Source organism: Oncorhynchus nerka, linkage group LG20 (assembly GCF_034236695.1).
Source record: "Oncorhynchus nerka isolate Pitt River linkage group LG20, Oner_Uvic_2.0, whole genome shotgun sequence".
Taxonomy (NCBI): domain Eukaryota; kingdom Metazoa; phylum Chordata; class Actinopteri; order Salmoniformes; family Salmonidae; genus Oncorhynchus; species Oncorhynchus nerka.
Genome location: NC_088415.1, coordinates 21,790,268 through 21,815,447, shown reverse-complemented (window position 1 = coordinate 21,815,447; position 25,180 = coordinate 21,790,268). Strand labels below are relative to the sequence as shown.

The window sequence follows — 25,180 nt, the reverse complement described above, 5'->3', positions numbered from 1 at the left end:
TGGCTGGCAGAGAAAAGGAAAACCTAGAAAATTGACGGCTGGGTGGCATCCTTCACACAGTGACCTTTCTCGGCAGAACAGAGATAAAGATAAAGATTCCCAGATGAATGAGCCAGAACATACAGTATTAGGACGAAAACAAGACTTGATTTACACAGCATTTTACCAGATGCTCTTATCCATAGCGATATACAGGAGCAATTAGAGTTCAGTGCCTTGCTCAAGGGCACATTAACAGATGTTTCACCCAGTTGGCTCAGGGATTTGAACCAGCAGCCTTTCTGTTACTGTCCCAACGCTCTTAACTGCTAGGCTACCTGCCACCACAGCAGAATGAACATTACATAATATGGCCAATAAATCACTGATGTAGGAGCAATAACATTAAATGTCATTCAGACACATCACTGGGACAGCAAATATCCCAAATTTTTTGTTGTTGATCAAAGGCTATAAGACATATCATGATATAATACATTCTAAAGCATTGGACCAGGACACTGAAGACACACCAAAGACTCAGAGAAATCCTGCTTACAGCAACAAGACATTGCAGACTATGGTGTCTGTCCGGTGTTAGTTAGTCAGAGGCGGTAGTGTTAGTCACAGTATGGAGGGAACATGTATCACATCACATTGCCACGCACCATATTCAGGAACAGATCCATCGCCCCTCTTGAGGACCAGGCGTGCCCTCCGGCCACCATTCTTGATCAGCTCGATGGCGCGTGCGTGCTTCATGTTCTTTGTGCTCTCGCTGTTGATCTCCAGGATCTCATCTCCCACCTGTGTGTGCAGAGAGTGAAGAAGGGAGGCTGTTTAATGAGACAACCAGACAATTGATGCCAGGAGATATTAACTGTCTATAACATAAATATAATTAAGTACAATAGAGTAGATGTTTTCTTTTTTCATGGAGCATACCCTCATCTTGCCATTCCTGCCAGCTGCCCCGTCCTCAGCCAGCCTCAACACATAAAGGTCCATGTTGTACTCCCGTCCTCCTCTCAGGCTGAACCCAAAGCCTTTACTGTCCCGCTCCAGATCCACAGAGTAGAACTCTGCATCCTGAGAGAGAGAAAGAAAAAGGTATTAACAGAGGGGGAAGTGCGAATGCCCACAATGCGTGGGCCAACAGGGGTGTCATGAGGTGAGTCCTAACATCAGGACTAATCAAGCCGAGTCCAGCAAAAACTCACACAAAATCGATGGAGGTACAATACTCTGGAACCAATGAATAATAAATGCTGTCTCAGCCTGTGAGAGGGGTGCAGAGCCCAGAGCAAGGGCACTGCAAGGGCTGGACACAGGGTTACTGCACTCATTAAAAGTTTGGCTTTTTATTGATTTGGCTGATAGCTTGATTCATTGATTGATTCAATTGATTTGATGATTTGAAAGACATTCTTCATCTCAGGATGAAGCTGCACTGTGTGTTCTTGTAGAGAGATGATTTACTGTTCCTTGCTTTGGGGATTGATTTTAACAGACCAATATACATGTTTGTCTTTACCTGTGAGGGCAGAGCTTGTGTTGGAGGAGGAGCCTGTTTCAACTTTGAGTTATTCCTGGAAAATAAAATTATTCATATGAACACAAAGATATGAAAGTACATCATATTCATATAGAGGTCATCTTTGATATAATGTATCATATTAATAAAGTATGTTCCAAAAAGCCTGTTTATGAATAATGAAAACTCACCGAGACTCTGTGGCAGTTTGGGGTGTGTGCGTGGTGGTGATGGTGGCAATCTTCTCAGCATTGGTCAACAGAGACGCGTTGGAGGACTCTGTGTAAACACAAATTGAGGATTATGGGTAAGGTCATGACCTCTAATCTGAAAGTAATACATGGATTCTGGTAAGATCTTAAAGAAAAACAAAATGAATCCGCCCACTGTTAGAGGCTCTAAAAGTGCTCTTTTGTTAAACAAACAATTTGTTTTGAGTTGCAACTGGGTCTCGGTCAGGACTGCTGTCTCTGACAACACATCTCCGTACAGGAATTTGGCTCTCCAGAGAACAGTCTCCCCTCAAGGCTGCTCTGTTCAACCTGACGCTGACTGCCTATGATGTTGTCATATACCATTTTGCTCACCAGCTCGAACATCAAAAGAAAACAAGCCTCTCCGCTTCAATCGTTCTGTTTTTTAAATTTTATTCCAAGGGGAAAGAAAAATACATTAAAAAGTACAAATAGGGTAACTGTCCTTCCTTTCTTGCAAATCTAATTGTGTTGCACCACAAGCCACAGCACGGCAGCCCACATTAGTCATCATAGACATTGGTTACTTATAGAGGGAATGGGGTTCTGTCTGAAGTTAGCGACAGCACCAGCCTGACTCATTCATCCTTCTCTCCCCCTCTCCCTCGCCACCCTGACAGCCCTGCCTGCCTTTCCCCACGGAGCACTCTGGGGGGACACAACCTGAACGATTCAAGAACAAATGTCGCCACACAAAATGACACCGTCTGGCTGAGGAAGGTTGTGGCTGAATGGCTTCTATTTCTGAGTGTTGTTCTGCTATTAAAATAAAATTGTAGACTAGAATTATACTGAACAAAAGCATAAAACACAACATGCAACAATTTCATATATTTTACTAAGGTACAGTTCACATTTTGCACAAGGAGAGTTTTAAAGATATATTGAAGTGTCACAAAACTGTTAGAATCAGAGGACTCAAAAAATACTGTTTTGAATAAGGCCTTTAAGAAATGTCCAACTCTCGAGCAGCCTGATTTTGTCCTAAATAAACGTCACAGAAATGAAGCACAGAGCTGGATTGATGAAGCTCATTTTATTTAATCTTTATTTAACAAGGCAAGTCAGTTAAGAACAACTTCTTATTTAGAATGACGAGCTACCCCGGCCAAACCCGGACGACGCTGGGCCAATTGTGTGCCGCCCTATGGGACTCCCAATCACAGCCAGTTGTGATACAGTCTGGAATCAAGCCAGGGTCTATAATGACGCCTCTAGCACCGAGATGCAGTGCCTTAGACCGCTGCGCCACTCGGGAACCCAGCAATGAAGGGTTACTTTGCTGATAAAATCATTGACAACAAAAATGACCCTAAAAAGCTTTGGAAATCATTTAAGGATACACACAATCACAGCACCAGATCAGGTGTAGCTGATGTGTGCTTCTACAGGTTCAGGAGTAATACTGGGAAAGGTACTTTCTTGTATACTGGAGCCTCAGAGTGGATTGATTTGCCTTTGCCCATAAAAACAATGTTGTCTCTGGGCGGCTTTAAAAAGAAAGTTAAAAAAACAATTTGTCTGCTGTGCCCATACGACTGTCCCCTACGATGTAACTGCAATGATGAGATAGATGTTCTTCTTTGTTTTTATGTTTTATTATCTGGCTCTCAATACTGTGTTCAACCGTGTTCGATCTTGCCTAGCCATCTTGTTTCAAGAAGACCACAATGGAAATAAGTCCCAGACTTTGTGTGTTATCCTCCATGATTTAACTCATGTATGGCTTTTTCAAGTTGTATGTTTTTTTTTTTTTTAATGGTTGATTCATAAAAAAATTATAAAAAAGGAAATCAGTCAATTGAAATAAATTAATTAGATTTACATGACTGGGATATCACATGACTGGGAATACAGATATGCATCTATTAGACACAGATACCTTGAAAAAAAAGGTAGGGGTATGGATCAGAAAACCAGTCAGTATTTGGTGGGACCACCATTCGCCTCATGCAGCACGACACATCTCCTTCTCATAGAGTTGATCAGACTGTAGATTGTGGCCTGTGGAATGTTTTCCCACTCCTCTTCGATGGCTGTGCGAAGTTGCTTGATATTGGCGAGAACTGGAACAAGCTGTTGTACACACCAAACCAGAGCATCCCAAACATGCTCAACGGGTGACGTGTCTGGTGAGTATGCAGGCCATGGAAGAACTGGAACATGTTCAGCTTACAGGAATTGTGTACAAATTCTTGCGACATTGGGCCGTGCATTATCATGCTGAAACATGAGGTGATGGCGGTGGATGAATGGCATGACAATGGGCCTCAGGATCTCATCATGGTATCTCTGTGCATTCAACTTGCCATCATTAAAATGCAATTGTGTTCGTTGTCCGTAGCCTATGCCTTCCCATACCATAACCCCACTGCAACCATGGGGCAGTCTGTTCACAACGTTGACATCAGCAAACCGCTCGCCCACACGACGACAATAGATTCTCTAAAACGATGTTGGAGGTGGACATTCGTTAGAAAAATAGAAATTAAATTCTCTGGCAACAGCTCGTGTACATTCCTGCAGTCAGCATGCCAATTGCATGCTCCCTCAAAACTTGAGATATCTGTAGCATTGTGTTGAGTGAAAAAATGTTGACCTTGCCACTTGCCAGTTGGTCCGCGCATGCTCTGAGTACATGGCCTGGTAGTCTGTCTGGCCCCGCGGCCTTGTGATTGTCGACCTGTTTAAAGGTCTTGCTCACATTGGCTACGGAGAGCGTGATCACAGTCATCTGGAGCAGCTGGTGCTCTCATGCATGCTTCAGTGTTGCTTGCCTCGAAGCAAGCATAAAAGGCATTTAGTTCATCTGGTAGGCTCGTGTTACTGAGCAGCTCGCGGCTGGGTTTCCCTTTGTAGTCCATAATAGTTTTCAAGCCCTGCCACATCCTACGAACATCAGAGCCGTTGTAGTAGGATTCAATCTTAATTCCTGTATTGACACTTTGCCTGTTTGATGGTTTCGTCTGAGGACATATCGGGATTTCTTATAAGCTTACAGATTAGTGTCTCGCTCCTTGTATGCGGCAGCTCTTGCCTTTAGCTCGGTGCGGATATTGCCTGTGTAGATGTTGTCATTGTGATCTTTAAAAAAACTGCCACGCTTTGTTTAATGAGTGGTTTTGCATTCTCTCCTCCTTTGTGTTTGTGCTACTGATTCTCCTCCGCTCCCATCTTAATTAAGCTACATTTTACCAGTCTCTCTAGAACAAGGATGGGAAACTTTGATGGCAGTGGGGGCCACAAAAAAATGGAACTCATCATGAGGGGCCGCAGTGGCTCGTGGGTCTGCATACCCACATCCATATCCTCACATAGTCAGAGCCGGCCCTAGCCTTTTAGGGGCCAAATCTCTCAGATCAGCCAATGACAGGGCATTCTAGTAGCTGGCTTTATTGTCGTTCTGGGACAGGGAACAACACAACACATGCCTACTCATGGGGAAGGAGACCGCTTCCTGTCACAGACTGTTCCTGCCATAACCCGTAATACGTATGCATTTCCTACCACCTTGTTCCATTTAGACTAAGGAGATTAACACTAACAGGATGCACTGATTACATACATTTAACTTTTTTCTTCGTTACAAAGTAGCAACCAATACCAAATTGGCAGACTGCAGTTTATCAAAATGACATGAGTGTGTCTATCAGACGTTGTACTAAAATCAACACACACATACTGTATGTCAACTGACAAATTAATCTCTGAAATGGTTTCACTCTCAGGGATATTCACAATCTCTGGGTCGAAGTCAACCTTAGGTACAATGCAGCCGTTTTTATCTCAATATCAAATCATTTCTGGGTAACAATTAAATACCTTACAGTAATTGTTTTCAATTAAACGGTCAAAAATGAATAAAAATAGCTTTTTTAGCAAAGAGCAATTTCTCAAGCAAAAATGTTGCTAGGACTGTTCATGGAGAGGGAGAGGGGAAAACTGAAAACTAGCTGTTATTGGCAGAGCGGTTTGGAACTCTCTTTCTTATTTGTCTATTAACTCATTTACCGCTTGGTGATGTCACCAGGCAGACCAAAACTCCATCCCACCAAAACGCTTTTCAAACAGCTCTTACACTAAAAGGGCATCATTTTCACAATTTCACAGTCTTATTCTAACCTCATAGTGTGAAAATATAAAACTTTTATATATAATAATATAAAACTGGGCCTTTAACCATAAGAGAGGAAAACTTAAAACTAACTACAGAAAAGTATCGAGTGACAACATCTTCCTTCTCATTCACAGTCTCCCATTTTGAGCACAGGGCAGGGAACATGGCCTCTCGCAGCCCAAGGTAGCTCCCCAGGTTGGTGCAAAGTGCTTCTGCCAGTGCAGAGCCGTGGTGCCCGCTGACTCCCACTAGGCCATGAATAACTCTCCTCCCTACTGCATTATAAAACAGCCCAGAGCAAAAACACAACGTCTTACCGTCACCCGGAATGATCCTCAGAGAGACGGTGTTCCCAGCCTCCTTGATCAGGTTGACGATGTCCGAGTGGGACTTGTTGGTGATGGAGCAGCCGTTGACGGACAGGATGCGGTCGCCCACCTTCAGTTTCCCACAGCGGTCCGCAGGGCTCCCCTCGATGATGCGCCCTATTTTGTGGGGCATGGCCACACATGCATTTCCAGCTTTGATGTTAATGTGTAGTAAGTGTGGGTGTGATGTGGTTATTGATTACATCATTCGATTAAGGGAAGAGAAAAAGAGGATGGGAAAAGAAAAGAGAAGGAAAAAAGAGAAAGGGAAGCAAAGGGTTAATCATCCAAACCCCCATAGGCCATTCACCCAGAGAGCACCACCCAAGAACCAGCCAACCGTTGCACTGGAAACAATGGTCCAATCAAGGAGCATGCATGCGGAACACAGCTTACATCCCTATTGGTGGACAGTCTTGTATTGGGTGGTCATTAAAATGAATGGTCTGGGAGAAGACACTTTCCCTTGTCTCTGTCGCTTTCTCTACTGTTGTCCTCTGCACCCCTGACGTGCTAATCGATGGGACTTAAATCACATGGAACTGGTCTGGGCCCTTCGTGGCCCCCGCTCAGGAGGCTATCAATAGCCTTGACACGGCCTTACGATTGTCCTCCACTCCCCATCGGAGCCAGGGATTGATGTGGAGGATACAGCCTACGCCACAGCGGAGTGGTAAGTCACTGGAGATAATTGAGTTTCTGGTGCTCCGAATGGCTCAGAGAATGAGATGGATTCCTAAATAGTGACACTGAGGAATCTCAGGATCCTCGCAGACGTCAAGAGAGTAACACGCACTACAGTGTATCAGAGAGGCTACAGACAGAGAGATGCTAGCATTGCATGGGGCTGTACAAGGAGAGTGACAGTGTTCAATACAGCACATCTTGTTTACAGAGCAGCTCTGAACAGACCCTAAGGAGCCCTCCCCCCCTCTCTCCCTCCATCCCTCCTCCTCTCTACCTCTCTCTCTTCCCGCCTCTCTCCATTCCTCCCCCCTCTTTCTCTCCCCCTCCCACTCTCTATCCCTCCCACATCCATATTTATCACATCACCTTGTGCTACCAGCTCCCCTCCCTACGCCTTGATTAAAAACTGCACTTGTATCCTGCCACTCTATCCAAATAATGAGATATGGGACATTACGGGGTGTGACAAATACCCAGGATTTAATACCCAATCTGCTGAGCACAACACCAGCACACATCAGTTCATTATGGGAGGACGGGCTGGGCTGGAGGGAGAAAAGGGGTTTGCATAGTATGATGTACGGGAGAGGGATAAAGCCAGCGGAAAGCTCTTTGTGCATTACAATACCCTAAAACATCTATGGCCCTTTCAGGCTAAAGAAGAATCCATAGATAGTGCATGTCCATCCGTTTGTGATCATGTCTCTCTGTTGGACCTCTACTAGTAGAAGGGGAGATTGGACAGAGGAACAACCCTTATCAGCACATTCATTCATCCCATCCCCACAGGGGTGATGGGGCTAAAGCAGTAGGCACAGAGGGAGAGAATGAGACAGCAAGAAACTCTCAAATGATACCCACATAGGGCTCAGGTCTGGTCAGAAGTACTGCAATACATGGAGAATATAGAGTATAATTTGAGACACCAACAGAGACAGTTGAGACAGAGACAGGTATTGTCACTCTCAGTCTGAGGACCCAGATGCAGACGATGCAGACGAGCACATTCAGGTCACCCGCAAAAAAAGAGATAAGTCTCAATGGGATTTCTCCTGCTTGTATAAATGATACATAAAAATCGAATCAAACTTTATTTGTCACATGCGCCGAATTCAACAGGTGTAGACCTTACCGTGAAATGCTTACTTACAAGCCCTTAAAATGCAGTTCAAGAAAGAGTTAAGAAAATATTTACCAAATAAACTAAAGTAAAAAATAATCAAAAGTAACACAATACAATAACGAGGCAATATACAGGGGGGTAACGGTACCGAGTCAATGTGTGGGAGTAGCTCTGCTTTCTATTTTATGGGGCTTCAACTACAGCCCACAGGATCAATGGAATCGGGCCTTTTGCGTGGCATAGTAGCTAACAAAACCTCTATTTGATAGTAGCCTGGCCCTATAGCATGTTTCACACCATGCAACATCTTCCTGGTCATCAGGCAAGCTGTGTAAGGAGACCTTGGAGCGACATTGGTGCTGCAAACTCATCAGAGGGAGCTTGATACCACATTTGTTCAGAGGAGGACATTTAAAATCCCTCGTTGACGGCTGAGTGACCTTAATGGGGCCAATTTCACTATTTTGCCTTCATAGATAAACGGTATGGACAGCTATAGATTGTGCTCGGTGGAACTTCAATTACATGCTGAGTGAATCAGCCAGGGTCGGCTACAAGTCTGCCTTTTGAATCTGTGATGATGGTGTTTTTGATAAAGCATCAACCAGGCGGTGAATGTGCCTGGGCACATAAAGAGATTTCTGTTTCCCTAAGCTCATGATTGTTGGGTTTGTGACCTCGGGGCTGTGTCAGTAAGTCCACTCCCATCAGAAATGGATGCCCTGCTATTAATAAAGCAGGTGGGAACTCAATGAGGAGTGACTGTCAAAATATTGTAATTCCACCCCCAAGAAATGATCAATCATGTCACTGAGTGGCAAGCGGACTGGCAGGCGGTGCTGATGCACTGTTAGGGTTGTGTGTTTACTGGAGTGCTTGCTTGGCAGAATCATGCTTTTTCACAATTTCCTTGTCTCACTTTGAAAACTTTGAGGGGGACTTTTTAAGGAAATAGGTTGTCTGAATAACATCAGGAGGAGTGTTCTGCTATTCGTTTTTAGGCTTAGCGTTTACCCAATCACTTGAGAACTGTTCTTGAGCATAAGTTAACCTTTAAAGGGTTGCTTGTCAAAAAATATTGTCAATACTGTGTATGTACTGGTAACTTTCCTTCCAGTTCTCTGCTGCCTGCAACTGGAACGAATTGCAAAAATCTCTGAAGTTGGAGACTTTTATCTCCCTCACCAACTTTAAACATCTGCTATCTGAGCAGCTAACCGATCGCTGCAGCTGTACATAGTCCATCGGTATATAGCCCACCCAATTTACCTACCTCATCCCCATACTGTTTTTATTTATTTACTTTTCTGCTCTTTTGCACGCCAGTATCTCTACCTGCACATGTTCATCTGACCATTTATCACTCCAGTGTTAATCTGCTAAATTGTAATTATTCACTCCTATGGCCTATTTATTGCCTACCTCCTCATGCCTTTTGCACACAATGTATGTAGATTCTTTTTTTCTACTATGTTATTGACTTGTGTATTGTTTACTCCATGTGTAACTCTGTGTTGTTGTCTGTTCACACTGCTATGCTTTATCTTGGCCAGGTCGCAGTTGTAAATGAGAACTTGTTCTCAACTAGCCTACCTGGCTAAATAAAGGTGAAATAAAATAAATGAAATAAATAAACTGCCAAAATAAAGGAAGCACCAACATAAAGTGTCTTAATAGGGCGTTGGGCCACCACGAGCCACCAGAACAGCTTCAATGTGCCTTGGCATAGATTCTAGTGTCTGGAACTGTACTGGAGGGATGCAACATTATTCTTCCACAAGAAATTCCATAATTTGGTCTTTTGCTGATGATGATGAAAAATGTTGTCTCAGGCGCGCTCCAGAATCTCAGCATGGCATATGGTTTACATCATTTTCATGCTCATTAAACCATTCAGTGGTTTAGATCTTTCAGATCTTTATTTTGCTGGTCGGAACAGTGGAAGGAAATTACTATTTAGTTGCTTCTGTTCAGAACTAAATAATTTAGGTTCCAACCCCTGATAGTATCCCTCATGTACTTGTGTTTATATTATTTTGGCAGTTACCTGCGGGTCCAGATCCAGAATTCGACATAATGTCACGGGTCTGGGTCGGATATTATTGTCACGGGTCTTGGGTATGTGTAATTTTAACTGATCCACACGTGACTGCTGCAGTAGAGATAGAGAGACATGTTATAATTTATGCTGCTGCTCTTTGCTTTTCATGAGAGGGGTAGAGAGCCGCCGTGTGGGGAAAAAGTTAGGAGATATGTAATTAATGGAAGATGGAATTAAAATGATGGAATTAAAAGTTAAAGGAGAAGGATAGGCTACAACGACAAGAGCCAACAGGTAGGCTGCTACTGTATATTCTGAATGGAGTTGTTATTTGTAATTGTGTAGGGCGAGAAAGTGCATGCACTGCAGCCTCAACTAGCCTAGCTAGCTAACGTTAGCTAGCTTAACTAGCTTCTCCCGGTTTGATGCAGTCAAGACAGGCACTAGTAATCATATTGGATGATGAATAACCTAGCTATGGCAGCTATTAGTCTACTATAGCATGAGTCAGCCTGGTTGGTTGCGGTCTCTTGTCTCTCCCTCCCTCCTCCCTGTTACTGTGTCACTCGGTCAAACTCCCAGTAGCCTACACACTCACACAGCCCCTGCTAGAGCATCACCACTCTCTACCTCCCTTATGCTTTATCATCTCTGGTTAATTAAGTATCTTAACCTTTTTGGGATAGGGGGCAGCATTTTCACTTTTGGATGAATAGCGTGCCCAGAGTGAACTGCCTCCTACTCTGTCCCAGATGCTAATATTAGTATTAGGATTAGTATTATTAGTATTATTAGTAGTATTGGATAGGAAACACTCTGAAGTTTTTAAAACTGTTTGAATTATGTCTGTGAGTATAACAGAACTCATATGGCAGGCGAAAACCTGAGAAAAATCCAACCAGGAAGTGGGAAATCTGAGGTTTGTAGTTTTTCAACTCAGCCCCCATTGAAGATACAGGGTGATATTAGTTGTGTTTCACTTCCCAAGGCTTCCACTAGATGTCAACAGTATTTAGAACCTGTTTTGAGGATTCTACTCTAAAGGAGGGGTTCATAAGGGCTCTTTAAGTGAGTGGTCTGGCAGAGTGCCACAGCCTCGGTCTGGCGCGCTCATGTGAAAGGTAGCTACGTTCCACTTAATTTGTACAGACAAAGGAATTGTCCGGTTGGAACATTAATGAAGTTTTATGTTAAAAACATCCTAAAGATTGATTCCATACTTAGTTTGGCATGTTTCTACGAGCTGTAACTGAACTTTTTAAACTTTTCGTCCGACGTTCGGCGCGACCTGAACGCACTTTTGGATTTGTTTACCAAACACCCTAACAAAAGAAGATATTTGGACATAACTGATGGACATTATCGAACAAATCAAAACATTTATGGTGGAACTGGGATTCCTGGGAGTGCATTCTGATGAAGATCATCAAAGGTAAGTGAATATTTAAAATGCTATTTCTGAGTAATGTTGACTACCCAATATGGCGGGTATCTTTTTGGCTGCTTTGTTGTCTAAAGGCTGCACTCAGATTATTGCATGGTTTGCTTTCTCCGTAAAGTTTTTTTGAAATCTGACACAGCGGTTGCATTAAGGAGAAGTTTATCTAACGTTCCATGTATAATAGTCGTATCTTTATCAATGTTTATTATGAGTATTTCTGTAAATTGATGTGGTTCTCTGCAATATCACCACATGTTTTAGAACTACTGAACGTAAATGCGCCAATGTAAACTCAGATTTGTTTATATAAATATGAACTTTATCAAACAAAACATACATGTATTGTGTAACATGAAGTCCCATCTGATGTAGATCATCAAAGGTTAGTGATTCATTTTATCTCTATTTCTGCTTTTTGCGACTCCTCTCTTTGGCTGTAACAAATGGCTGTGTTTTTCTGTGGCTTGGTGGTGACCTAACATAATCGTTTGTGGTGCTTTCGCTGTAAATCCTTTTTGAAATCAGACACTGTGGCTGGATTAACGAGAATGTTATCTTTAAATGGTGTAAAATACTTGTATGCTTGAGGAATTTTAATTTTGAGATTTTTGTTGTTTTGAATTTGGCGCCCTGCACTTTCACTGGCTGTTGCGGAGGGGTTCCGCTAACGGAGTGGAACCCCTTTGCTGCTTCCCTAACTCGGATTGGACCGGGTTGTCCTCGAGTCTGTTCGGAACCACAGTAAAGTCAATCAGCAGAATCAGGCTTCGCCAAGATTACATTGCCAGATTTAACCATATTATCAGTACAACCCAGCTCAACCGAGAGCAAATGATAACTGATTCTCAGTCATCAAAAAATTGCAACTAAACAACCAGCATAGTAGCAAAGTATAGATCACCATAACCCAGCCCACCGTAGCATTGCCCATCCCACTCAGCTCACCATAACCCAGCCCACCGTAGCATTGCCCATCCCACTCAGCTCACCATAACCCAGCCCACCGTAGTATTGCCCATCCCACTCAGCTCACCATAATCCAGCCCACCGTAGTATTGCCCATCCCACTCAGCTCACCATAACCCAGCCCACCGTAGTATTGCCCATCCCACTCAGCTCACCATAACCCAGACCACCGTAGTATTGCCCATCCCACCGCAGTATTGCCCATCCCACTCAGCTCACCATAACCCAGCCCACTTTAGCATTGCCCATCCCACTCAGCTCACCATAACCCAGCCGACTTTAGCATTGCCCATCCCACTCAGCTCACCATAACCCAGCCCACCGTAGTATTGCCCATCCCACTCAGCTCAGCCCACCGTATTGCCCATCCCACCGCAGTATTGCCCATCCCACTCAGCTCACCATAACCCAGCCCACTTTAGCATTGCCCATCCCACTCAGCTCACCATAACCCAGCCGACTTTAGCATTGCCCATCCCACTCAGCTCACCATAACCCAGCCCACCGTAGTATTGCCCATCCCACTCAGCTCACCATAAGCCAGCCCACTTTAGCATTGCCCATCCCACTCAGCTCACCATAACCCAGCCCACCGTAGTATTGCCCATCCCACTCAGCTCACCATAAGCCAGTCCACTTTAGCATTGCCCATCCCACTCAGCTCACCATAACCCAGCCCACCGTAGTATTGCCCATCCCACTCAGCTCACCATAAGCCAGCCCACTTTAGCATTGCCCATCCCACTCAGCTCACCATAACCCAGCCCACCGTAGTATTGCCCATCCCACTCAGCTCACCATAACCCAGCCCACTTTAGCATTGCCCATCCCACTCAGCTCACCATAACCCAGCCCACCGTAGTATTGCCCATCCCACTCAGCTCACCATAACCCAGCCCACCGTAGTATTGCCCATCCCACTCAGCTCACCATAACCCAGCCCACCGTAGCATTGCCCATCCCACTCAGCTCACCATAACCCAGCCCACCGTAGCATTGCCCATCCCACTCAGCTCACCATAACCCAGCCCACCGTAATATTGCCCATCCCACTCAGCTCACCATAACTCAGACCACCGTAGCATTGCCCATCCCACTCAGCTCACCATAACCCAGCCCACCGTAGTATTGCCCATCCCACTCAGCTCACCATAACCCAGCCCACCGTAGCATTGCCCATCCCACTCAGCTCACCATAACCCAGCCCACCGTAGCATTGCCCATCCCACTCAGCTCACCATAACCCAGCCCACCGTAGTATTGCCCATCCCACTCAGCTCACCATAACCCAGCCCACCGTAGCATTGCCCATCCCACTCAGCTCACCATAACCCAGCCCACCGTAGTATTGCCCATCCCACTCAGCTCACCATAACCCAGCCCACCGTAGTATTGCCCATCCCACTCAGCTCACCATAACCCAGACCACCGTAGCATTGCCCATCCCACTCAGCTCACCATAACCCAGCCCACCGTAGCATTGCCCATCCCACTCAGCTCACCATAACCAAGCCCACCGTAGCATTGCCCATCCCACTCACCCAAAGTAGTCCCGGCATCAGGCCTGGAGACCGACGACACAATGACGAATCCGAAGCCCTCGTTCTCTCCGCGTTGGATCTCCATGTCATATGGTTGCAGGGCTGCGGGGACCACAGCACTGCCGGAGCCCCCTCCTCCCCCACTGCCGATCCCACTGGTGGAGCCACTGCCGGAGCTGACTGTGTTGAGGGAGTTCTGGCTGCCCTGGGGGGTTCGCTTGCCCTCGGTCAGGGAGGGGGCCTGGGTGCTGCTGTGGTGCGACGAGGCCGGGGATGGGGGCACATCACCCTCCCCTTTACCCACTGAAGAAGAGATGGGGGAATGAAGAGGTGGGCAGGCAATATAAAAACCTGTTCAGCAAATATCCCCCCCTTATGTTTGGCACGGGCTAGTGATGGTTCACTGAGCCAATAAGCAAAAAGGTTTTAACTAGCGTGGGTAGTGTAGGTGGCCGCTATTGTGGAGTGTGTGGTGAGTGTGTGTGGGTGAGTGAGTGTGTATGGTGAGTGTGTGTGGTGAGTGTTTGCCTGTGTATGCATATGCCTCTGTGACCCGTCCTCACCTCCGTATCCTGAGCTTTTGCGTCGGACAGTGAGGTTGACGTGGCCCTGCTTGGCGGCCTGCTGCATCAGCTGCACCACCAGCTGGTGAGACTTGCCCACCACCGCCGTGCCGTCCACACAGATGAGCTCGTCCCCCGAACGCAGACGCCCGTCCTCATCTGCAGCTCCATACTTCACTATGTGCCCAATGTAGATCTACAAAATACCATACAGATACATTAGCTCTGTACTTCATTATGGGAATACTCTAGATCTACAAAACATGATACATATAAATCAGCCTTGTACTTCACTTGTAGTTCAAGTTCAACGCAGCTAAATTAAACCATTTGATGTTCCATTCCGTCCCGAAGCACAGAATCGTCTGGAATGCCATTGGATGCCGTAGCGTTAAAATGTCCCTGAACTGGAACTAAGGGGCTTAGCCCGAAACATGAAAAACAGCCCCAGATCATTATTTCTCCTCCACCAAACTTTACAGTTGGCACTATGCATTGGGGTACTGGCACTGGCTTACTGGTGCTCTTTCATGCCATCCCTAGGAGGGGTGCGTCACTTGAGTGGTTTGAGTCACTGTCGTGATCTTCCTGTCTGGGTTGGCGCCCCCCCTTGGCTTGTGCCGTGGCGGAGATCTTTGTGGGCTATACTCGGCCTTGTCTCAGGATGGTAAGTTGGTGGTTGAAGATATCCCTCTAGTGGTGTGGGGGCTGTGCTTTGACAAAGTGGGTGGGGTTATATCCTTCCTGTTTGGCCCTGTCCGGGGGTATCATTGGATGGGGCCACAGTGTCTCCTGACCCCTCCTGTCTCAGCCTCCCGTATTTATGCTGCAGTAGGTTATGTGTCGGGGGGCTAGGGTCAGTTTGTTATACCTGGAGTACTTCTCCTGTCTTATCCGGTGTCCTGTGGGAATTTAAGTATGCTCTCACTAATTCTCTCTTTCTTTCTCTCTCTCGGAAGACCTGAGCCCTAGGACCATGCCTCAGGACTACCTGGCATGATGACTTCTTGCTGTCCCCAGTCCACCTGGCCGTGCTGCTGCTCCAGTTTCAACTATTCTGCCTGCGGCTATGGAACCCTGACCTGTTCACCGGACATGCTACCTGTCCCAGACCTGCTGTTTTCAACTCTCTAGAGACAGCAGGAGCGATAGAGATACTCTTAATGATCGGCTATGAAAAGCCAACTGACATTTACTCCTGAGGTGCTGACTTGATGCACCCTCGACAACTACTGTGATTATTATTATTTGACCATGCTGGTCATTTATGAACATTTGAACATCTTGGCCATGTTCTGTTATAATCTCCACCCGGCACAGCCAGAAGAGGACTGGCCACCCCTCATAGCCTGGTTCCTCTCTAGGTTTCTTCCTAGGTTTTGGCCTTTCTAGGGAGTTTTTCCTAGCCACCGTGCTTCTACACCTGCTTTGCTTGCTGTTTGGGGTTTTAGGCTGGGTTTCTGTGCAGCACTTTGAGATATCAGCTGATGTAAGAAGGGCTATATAAATACATTTGATTTCATTTGGGTAGATAGCGTTCTCCTGGCATCCTCCAAACCCAGATTTGTCCGTCCAACTGCCAGATGGTGATGCGTGATTCATCACTACAGAGTTTCCACTGCTCAAGAGTCTAATGGCGGCTAGCTTTACACCACTCCAGTTGACGCTTGGCATTGTGCATGGTGATCTTAGGCTTGTGTGCGGCTGCTCGGCCATGGAAACCCCTTTTATGAAGCTCAACGATTGTGCTGACGTTGCTTCCAGAGGTAGTTTGGAACTCGGTACGTGCTTCAGCACTTGGCGGTCCCATTCTGTCAGCTGTGTGCGCTACCACTTCGCTGCTGAGCCGTTGTTGCTACTAGATATTTCCACTTCACAATAACAGCACTTACAGTTGACTGGGGCAGCTCTAGCAGGGCAGAAATTTGACAAACTGACTTGTTGGAAAGGTGGCATCCTATGAAGGTCCCAAGTTGAAAGTTACTGAGCTCCTCAGTAAGGCCATTCCACTGCCAATGTTTTTTATGGAGATTGCATGGGTGTGTGCTTGATTTAATATACCTGTCAGCATATATACAGTATATAATATATATACAGTATATAGTATATATATATATAACTCCCTTTCTCTACTTTCTCTCTGTTCATGTCTCTGAAAGAAAAATATGCCACATAACTAACACATTCTGTCTAAATCTGTCTGAATTAATCTCCTAAGGACAGCACACAGGCCTACCTCATGTAACAGACAGCACCAGTCATATCTCTCAGAGACACAGAAACAGACATTTATACTGCTTCAAATTAGAGGGAGAGAGTGGGGGAGAACAACTGATGCAGACAGAAGAGAGAAGGAAGACTATGAGGCTTTTGGTTCGGTCGAGCATCACAGTGTGAGCCGACACAGAATGAGTGTTGTGTGTGTGTGTTGTGTATGTGTGTGTGTGTGTGTCTGTGTGTGTGTGTGTTTGAAGCTTAACAAAGAAAACCCAAAAGGCAGGGACTCTGACAGGAAACATAGTGATGAGGCTGTAATAGAATATTGAGGGTTCAGTACATCAGCTGCCCTTTTAACACGCAGTATCACACAGCAGTGCTGTTTAACTCAGAACTTTAGTGTTTATTTATGATGTAACACGTGATGTAATAACCAGAAATAGGGAATGCAGATACATGTTTTATGCTTCCAGTCTTGCTTTGGAATGCTTAATTGTCAGTCATGTATACAGTGGCTTTCTTTCCACATTTTGTTCCGTTACAGCCAAAATTCTCATCAATCTACACACAATACCCCATAATGACGAAACGAAAAGAGGGTTTTTAGACATTTTTGCACATTTAATAAAAACAAAAAACAGAAATACCTTATTTACATAACTATTCAGACCCTTTGCTATGAGACTCGTAATTGAGCTCAGGAACATCCTGTTTCCATTGATCATTGTTGAGATGTTGCTACAACTTGATTGGATTCCACCTGTGGTAAATTCAATTGATTGGACATGATTTGGAAAGGCACACACCTGTCTATATACAGTGGGGCAAAAAAGTATTTAGTCAGCCACCAATTATGCAAGTTCTCCCACTTAAAAAGATGAGAGAGGCCTGTAATTTTCATCATATGTACACTTCTACTATGACAAAATGAGAAAGAAAATAATCCAGAAAATCACATAGTAGGATTTTTTATGAATTTATTTGCAAATGATGGTGGAAAATAAGTATTTGGTCACCTACAAACAAGCAAGATTTTCCTTTATTTGTGTGTGGCCTCCACGTGCCTGTATGACCTCCCTACAATGCTTGGGCATGCTCCTGATGAGGTGGCGGATGGTCTCCTGAGGGATCTCCTCCCAGACCTGGACTAAAGCGTCCGCCAAATCCTGGACAGTCTTTGGTGCAACTTGGTGTTGGTGGATGGAGCGAGACGTGATGTCCCAGATGTGCTCAATTGGATTCAGGTCTGGGGAACGGGCGGGCCAGTCCATATCATCACTGCCTTCCTCTTGCAGGAACTGCTGACACACTCCAGCCACATGAGGTCTAGCATTGTCTTGCATTAAGAGGAACCCAGGGCCAACCGCACCAGCATATGGTCTCACAAGGGGTCTGAGGATCTCATCTCGGTACCTGTTGGCAGTCAGGCTACATCTGGCGAGCACATGGAGGGCTGTGTGGACCCCCAAAGAAATGCCACCCCACACCATGACTGACCCACCACCAAACCGGTCATGCTGGAGGATGTTGCAGGCAGCAGAACGTTCTCCACGGCATCTCCAGACTCTGTCACGTCTGTCACATGTGCTCAGTGTGAACCTGCTTTCATCTGTGAAGAGCACAGGGCGCCAGTGACAATCTTGGTGTTCTCTGGCAAATGCCAAACATCCTGCACAGTGTTGGGCTGTAAGCACAACCCCCACCTGTGTACGTCGGGCCCTCATACCACCCTCATGGAGTCTGTTTCTGACCATTTGAGCAGGCACATGCACATTTTTGGCCTGCTGGAGGTCATTTTGCAGGGCTCTGGCAGTGCTCCTCCTGCTCCTCCTTGCACAAAGGCGGAAGTAACGGTCCTGCTGCTGGGTTGTTGCCTTCCTACGGCCTCCTCCACGTCTCCTGATGTACTGTCTCCTGGTAGCGCCTCCATACTCTGGACACTCTTGCCACAGCTCGCATTGATGTGCCATCCTGGATGAGCTGCACTACCTGAGCCACTTGTGTGGGTTGTAGACTCCCTGTCATGCTACCACTAGAGTGAAAGCACCGTCAGCATTCAAAAGTGACCAAAACATCAGCCAGGAAGCATAGGAACTGAGAGGTGGTCTGTGGTCACCAACTGCAGAACCATTCCTTTATTGGGGGTGTCTTGCTAATTGCCTATAATTTCCACCTGTTGTCTATTCCATTTGCACAACAGCATGTGAAATGTATTGTCAATCAGTGTTGCTTTCAAAGTGGACAGTTTGATTTCATGACTTGGAGTTACATTTGCTGTTTAAGTGTTCCCTTTATTTTTTTGAGCAGTATATATTTTTACCTTTATTTAACTAGGCAAATCAGTTAAGAACAAATTCTTATTTTCAATGACGTCCTAGGAACAGTGGGTTAACTGCCTGTTCAGGGGCAGAACGACAGATTTGTATCTTGTCAGCTCGGGGATTTGAACTTGCAACCTGGCTGCTAGTCCAACGCTCTAACCACTAGGCTACCCTGCCGCCCCAAGGTCTCACAGTTGACAGTGCATGTCAGAGCAAAAACCAAGTCATGAGGTGGAAGGAATTGTCTGTAGAGCTCCGAGACAGGATTGCGTTGAGGCACAGATCTGGGGAAGGGTACCAAAACATTTCTGCAGCATTGAAGGTCCCCAAGAACATAGTGGCCTCCATCATTCTTAAATGGAAGAAGTTTGGAACCACCAAGACTCTTCTTTGAGCTGGCCTCCCGGCCGAACTGAGCAATCAGGGGAGAAGGGCATTGGTCAGGGAGGTGACCAAGAACCAATGGTCACTCTGACAGAGCTCCAGAGTTCCTCTGTGGAGATGGGAAAACCTTCAAGAAGGACAACCATCTCTGCAGCACTCCACCAATCAAGCCTTCATGGTAGAGTGACCAGACAGAAGCTACTCCTCAGTAAAAGGCACATGACAGCCCGCTTGGAGTTTGCCAAAAGGCACTCAAAGACTCTAAGACCATGAGAAACAAGATGCTCTGGTCTGATGAAACCAAGATTGAACTATTTGGCCTGAATAACAAGCGTCATGTCTGGAGGAAACCTGGCACCATCCCTACGGTGAAGCATGGTGATGGCATCATCATGCTATGGGGATGTTTTTCAGCGGCAAGGAGACTAGTCATGATTGAGGGAAAGATGAACGGAGCAACATATAGAGAGATCCTTGATGAAAACATGCTCCAGAGCTCTCATGACCTCAGACAGGGACGAAGGTTCACCTTCCAACAGGACAACGACCCTAAGCACACAGCCAAGACAAAGCAAGTCTCTGAATAGCTTTGAGTGGCCCAGCCAGAGCCTGGACTTGAACCCGATCGAACATCTCTGGAGAGACCTGAAAATAGCTGTGCAGCAATGCTCCCCATCCAACCTGACAGAGCTTGAGAGAATCTGCAGAGAAGAATGGGAGAAACTCCTTAAATACAGGTGTGCCAAGGTTGTAGCGCCTGAGGTCTGAGTACTTATGTAAATATGATATTTAATTTAGAAAATGTTTATATACAAACATAAAAAAAAATAAAAAAAATAAAAACGTTTTTGCTTTGTCATTATGGGTTGTGTGTAGTGATGAGTGAAAAAAACAACAATTTTAATACATTTTTGAATACGGATAGTCCATGATAACTGATAACGTAACAAAATGTGGAAAAACTCAAGGGGTCTGAATATTTTCCGAAAGCACTATAAATGAATGGTGTGCTGCATGAAAAGATCCCATTACAAACCTTTTGCTTTTCGTTGGTGCATCCAAAAACCTGTGACAGACAAGGGATATGATGGAGGAACGGTGCACAGATACTCACCGGCTCTCCAGCCTCATTTCCTCCCAGGATGCGGAACCCAAAACCTGTATCCTTCCGCCACAGGAAGATCTCCTGCTCCTGGCAATCTGGCTCTGAAAAACACAACACAAGAGCTCAGTGGAGGTGAAACAGGGAGTAGACCTGACACTCAGAAAGTTAAACCTACATGGCTGTTGCATTAATCAATACACTGCAATTAAGTTCAGTATTCATAATATATACCATTTTGCAGAAACTTTTATCCAAAGCGACTTACAGTCATGCGTCCATACATTTTACGTATGGGTGGTCCCGGGATTCAAGCCCACTATCCTGGCGTTGGACTACATTTCAATTCAGTTCAGTTAGATCTTGTTATTAAACTATCTGGTATGAACACCCCCTCCTCTGCATCACTGGGCATATTAGGTTCCTTCTCTCAGGTGCAGGGTTGGCTCCCAGAGGACAGGAGGAACAAATGCCATGTACATGCTCTCTATGAATGTGACCTTCTAACTCTCTGCCTCTTTTTCTCGTTCCGTCTCTCTCTGAGGAACACAAACATGCGTGGCTGTGAGAGGACACAGGCAATTTGGTGTTAGTCTGTTCACCCACAGGGCCAGTCTGAACACAGGGCATAGACAGGTTTTATAAGCTAGCTAGCTAGCTGTCTGTCTGTCTGTCTGTCTGTCTGTCTGTCTGTCTGTCTGTCTGTCTGTCTGTCTGTCTGTCTGTCTGTCTGTCTGTGTGTGTGTCTGTCTGTCTGTCTGTGTGTGTGTGTGTGTGTGTGTGTGTGTGTGTGTGTGTGTGTGTGTGTGTGCAGGTTGGATAAGTCATTAGCCTTCCACTGATCGCTGTCCCTAGCACAGCAGATCTCTCTCTCTCTTGCACACACACGCAAGCACAGCCTGTAACTGTCAGAAAACATATCCTCTGCAGGAGGGTCCCAGCATGGTCTCATCTCTAGCCCTGTCTCAGTCCTATCTCTGTCCTATCTCCTGACACCACCAACACCACAGAGCACCATAATGCTGATATGAGTCCATGACAGACACACAGACGCACCAGCACACATTAAATACCTCTCCTTTCCTCTCAACCCCCATCTCCAACTCTAACCCATTCTAATAATCCAGCCCAACAAACAGTAAGATCAGCTCCATGGTGGAGGGATCACCAGGCCCAGTTAATATTTAATCAGCAGCAGACCTAGATTCTACTGGCTCTACTTTACATACTGATTAACTAGCACTGCAACACCACCTGCACTGATTAACCAGCACTGCAACACCACCTGCACTGATTAACCAGTACTGCAACACCACCTGCACTGATTAACCAGCACTGCAACACCACCTGTACTGATTAACCAGAACTGCAACACCACCTGCACTGATTAACCAGTACTGCAACACCACCTGCACTGATTAACCAGAACTGCAACACCACCTGCACTGATTAACCAGCACTGCAACACCACCTGCACTGATTAACCAGCACTGCAACCCCACCTGCACTGATTAACCAGAACTGCAACACCACCTGCACTGATTAACCAGCACTGCAACACCACCTGCACTGATTAACCAGAACTGCAACAACACCTGCACTGATTAACCAGCACTGAAACACCACCTGCACTGATTAACCAGCACTGCAACACCACCTGCACTGATTAACCAGCACTGCAACACCACCTGCACTGATTAACCAGCACTGCAACACCACCTGCACTGATTAACCAGTACTGCAACACCACCTGCACTGATTAACCAGCACTGCAACACCACCTGCACTGATTAACCAGCACTGCAACACCACCTGTACTGATTAACCAGCACTGAAACACCACCTGCACTGATTAACCAGCACTGCAACACCACCTGCACTGATTAACCAGCACTGCAACACCACCTGCACTGATTAACCAGCACTGCAACACCACCTGCACTGATTAATCAATACTGCAACACCACCTGCACTGATTAACCAGCACTGCAACACCACCTGCACTGATTAACCAGCACTGCAACACCACCTGCACTGATTAACCAGCACTGCAACACCACCTGCACTGATTAACCAGCACTGCAACACCACCTGCACTGATTAACCAGTACTGCAACACCACCTGCACTAATTAACCAGCACTGCAACACCACCTGCACTGATTAACCAATACTGCAACACCACCTGCACTAATTAACCAGCACTGCAACACCACCTGCTAGCACACACACAAACAGGCTGAGGCTGGCAGGCAACTAGCACTACTCACTGACATACATACATACATACATACATACATACATACATACATACATACATACATACATACAGACATATACATACATACATACATACAGACATATACACATACATACACACACAAGCTGCACGTGAACACATAATGAATTTATTCTGATAATGGATGCATTTTTAATACACCATGAATGTAAACACATTATTGTTGCCAGACCTGCAACGGCCTGCCTCTTATAAAGTGCAAATGGCATTTGAGAAAACAACTCCCCACTCAGTTTAATTGTATATGTTGCAATGTACTGTAAATGACCAGACTCTTTAATAAAGAATAACTGTTTTTCTCGAGGAGTCATCATATTGGCCCCTAGATGGAAATGAATGACCCATTGTTTGGAGAGCAAACCATTTGACTTGTAGTGAGTATAGTAAATAAGTGGGGTGGCGCCCTCCTCCACTCATGAATAATGGAGGACCTGAGTTGTGACTGCAAAGGATATGGGGGAGAGTCTTAAGAACAGATGTTTCTGCTTTTACAACTCAAAACGGGGCTGCCTTCTATCGCCCAGTGTACCTTCTATCATTCCCAATTCTTAGGGTTAGAACAAGGAAAAAGTATTGTATGCACCACACTATTGTTCAAATAGATGATTATTCTTTTTCTGCTGATGAGAACATCTACATTATTTTTGTCAAGTAGCTCATGACGTGTGTCAACACTGGATATACCATATATTTCATTTCTGAGTCGTCAGCAAGGTAGGATGCATGTGATCCTGCATTTCTAGTCCCTCATTCCGCTGGCATCAGACCTACACAGTCCTATATTGAGAGGTGTCGATAGCCTCACAGAGCAAGAAACACGTCTGTGTCTGAAGGAGACTAAGCTCTCCGAGACATCTTCTGTCACAGAGTCAGGTTTGACTCAAACACACACACACACACACACACACACACACACACACACACACAGCTGTTCCTACAAAGTACTTAACAATGCTTCTCCTCCAGGACACAATGCAACACCCACTTACTTAAACACACTCATACACTGCCTAGTCTAATCCCAACAGAATAATCAGAAAAGTTTCTAGAGTTTCTCGCTTCCCACCAATCAACAGGCATGATGATCAGATCCCAGGCTCATTCACTCTAGTTTATAAATGTTTGATGTATTTGTGTTCGGCAGCATTGTTGAACCTACACTTCAGCTGTGCCAAACAACCACAGTGAAGTGATGACTGATGACTCACGTCTGCTCTCATACATGCTCCTGGACTGGGCCCAGATCTTGAAGGGGTCTGGCTTCTTCTGGAGGGTCATGGTACCATCTCCAGGGTCATGGGTGGGCAGGGGAGGCAGGCCAGGCAGCAGGTGGGTGGGGGCGGCCGGAGGGGGGCCTACGGCCTCACTGGGCATGTTGGAGGAGGGGTGGCTGGGAGAGTCTGTGTGGGTGCTGCGATGGCTGCACACACTGTGCTGGGAGCTGCTCTGACTGTCCTTCCTCTCCAGCTGCTGCTGAATGGACAGAATGGGGAGGGAGAGAGAGGAGGGAGAAAGGGTGGAAGACAGGGGGAGAGAGATAAGACGAGAAGGTGAGGGGATAGTGAGAAAGAAGGAGAAAGAGAGGGCCGAATAAGAGAAGACAGAATAAAGACGGAGTGAATAAAGAGAGATGAGTAAGAAGGGAAAGTAGTCGAGAGAGAGAATAAGGAAACAACCATCCAAGGTCATTATCATAGAAACACCAAGTGAATTGATTGTGTCGGTCAGTAAGAGCTGCATTGTAACGGTGTGCGGGAGAGATGACATGGTTTCTATGACGCCCACACACAGAACAGTCTCTGAATAGTTTCTTTATATTACAATAAGACAACAGGATGTGTTTATTCATACACACACTATGTTCATGTCCCCCCATTTATCATGACACCAGGAAGGCAAGAACTGCTTCCCACCAAAACGGGCTGAAATTTCAGACGGTCTTCTCAAATAGCTCTTACACTAAAAGGGCATTATCATCATTTTCACAATTGTACAAAATGAATGTTCCAAACCTCTCAGCCAATAACACTAGTTTTCAGTTCTTTTGTATTTTTTATACAAAAAAGATATATTCAGTTCAGTGCAATTCACTGAATATAAGCTTGGTTCTAAGACTGTGGGACATTTGAAGAAGCTTATCAAAATGGAATATGAAAAACCTGGAGGTGTCTAACACATTGAACATACAGGTTCAGGCCAAGGAAACCATGTCATCAGGTTCTATCTACATACATTAAGACATTT

General features: G+C 45.6%; 1 protein-coding gene across 11 annotated transcripts in view; it reads right to left on the bottom strand.

Moving 5' to 3' along the window:
- Positions 1-25,180, bottom strand: part of LOC115102051 (membrane-associated guanylate kinase, WW and PDZ domain-containing protein 1-like) — a 221,262-nt gene that overhangs the window by 4,709 nt on the left and 191,373 nt on the right. For 8 of the 11 annotated variants that reach the window (XM_029621581.2, XM_029621582.2, XM_029621572.2 and 5 more), the window contains exons 14-22: positions 24,145-24,409; positions 20,651-20,742; positions 14,615-14,810; positions 14,052-14,354; positions 6,202-6,405; positions 1,705-1,792; positions 1,514-1,568; positions 925-1,068; positions 648-786 (exon numbers count right to left, since the gene is read on the bottom strand). In XM_029621581.2, the coding sequence (XP_029477441.1) occupies positions 648-786; positions 925-1,068; positions 1,514-1,568; positions 1,705-1,792; positions 6,202-6,405; positions 14,052-14,354; positions 14,615-14,810; positions 20,651-20,742; positions 24,145-24,409 (1,486 nt within the window). The remainder of the gene's footprint in view (positions 1-647; positions 787-924; positions 1,069-1,513; positions 1,569-1,704; positions 1,793-6,201; positions 6,406-14,051; positions 14,355-14,614; positions 14,811-20,650; positions 20,743-24,144; positions 24,410-25,180) is intronic. The other 3 variants (XM_029621577.2, XM_029621583.2, XM_029621574.2) reach the window with 2 other exon arrangements.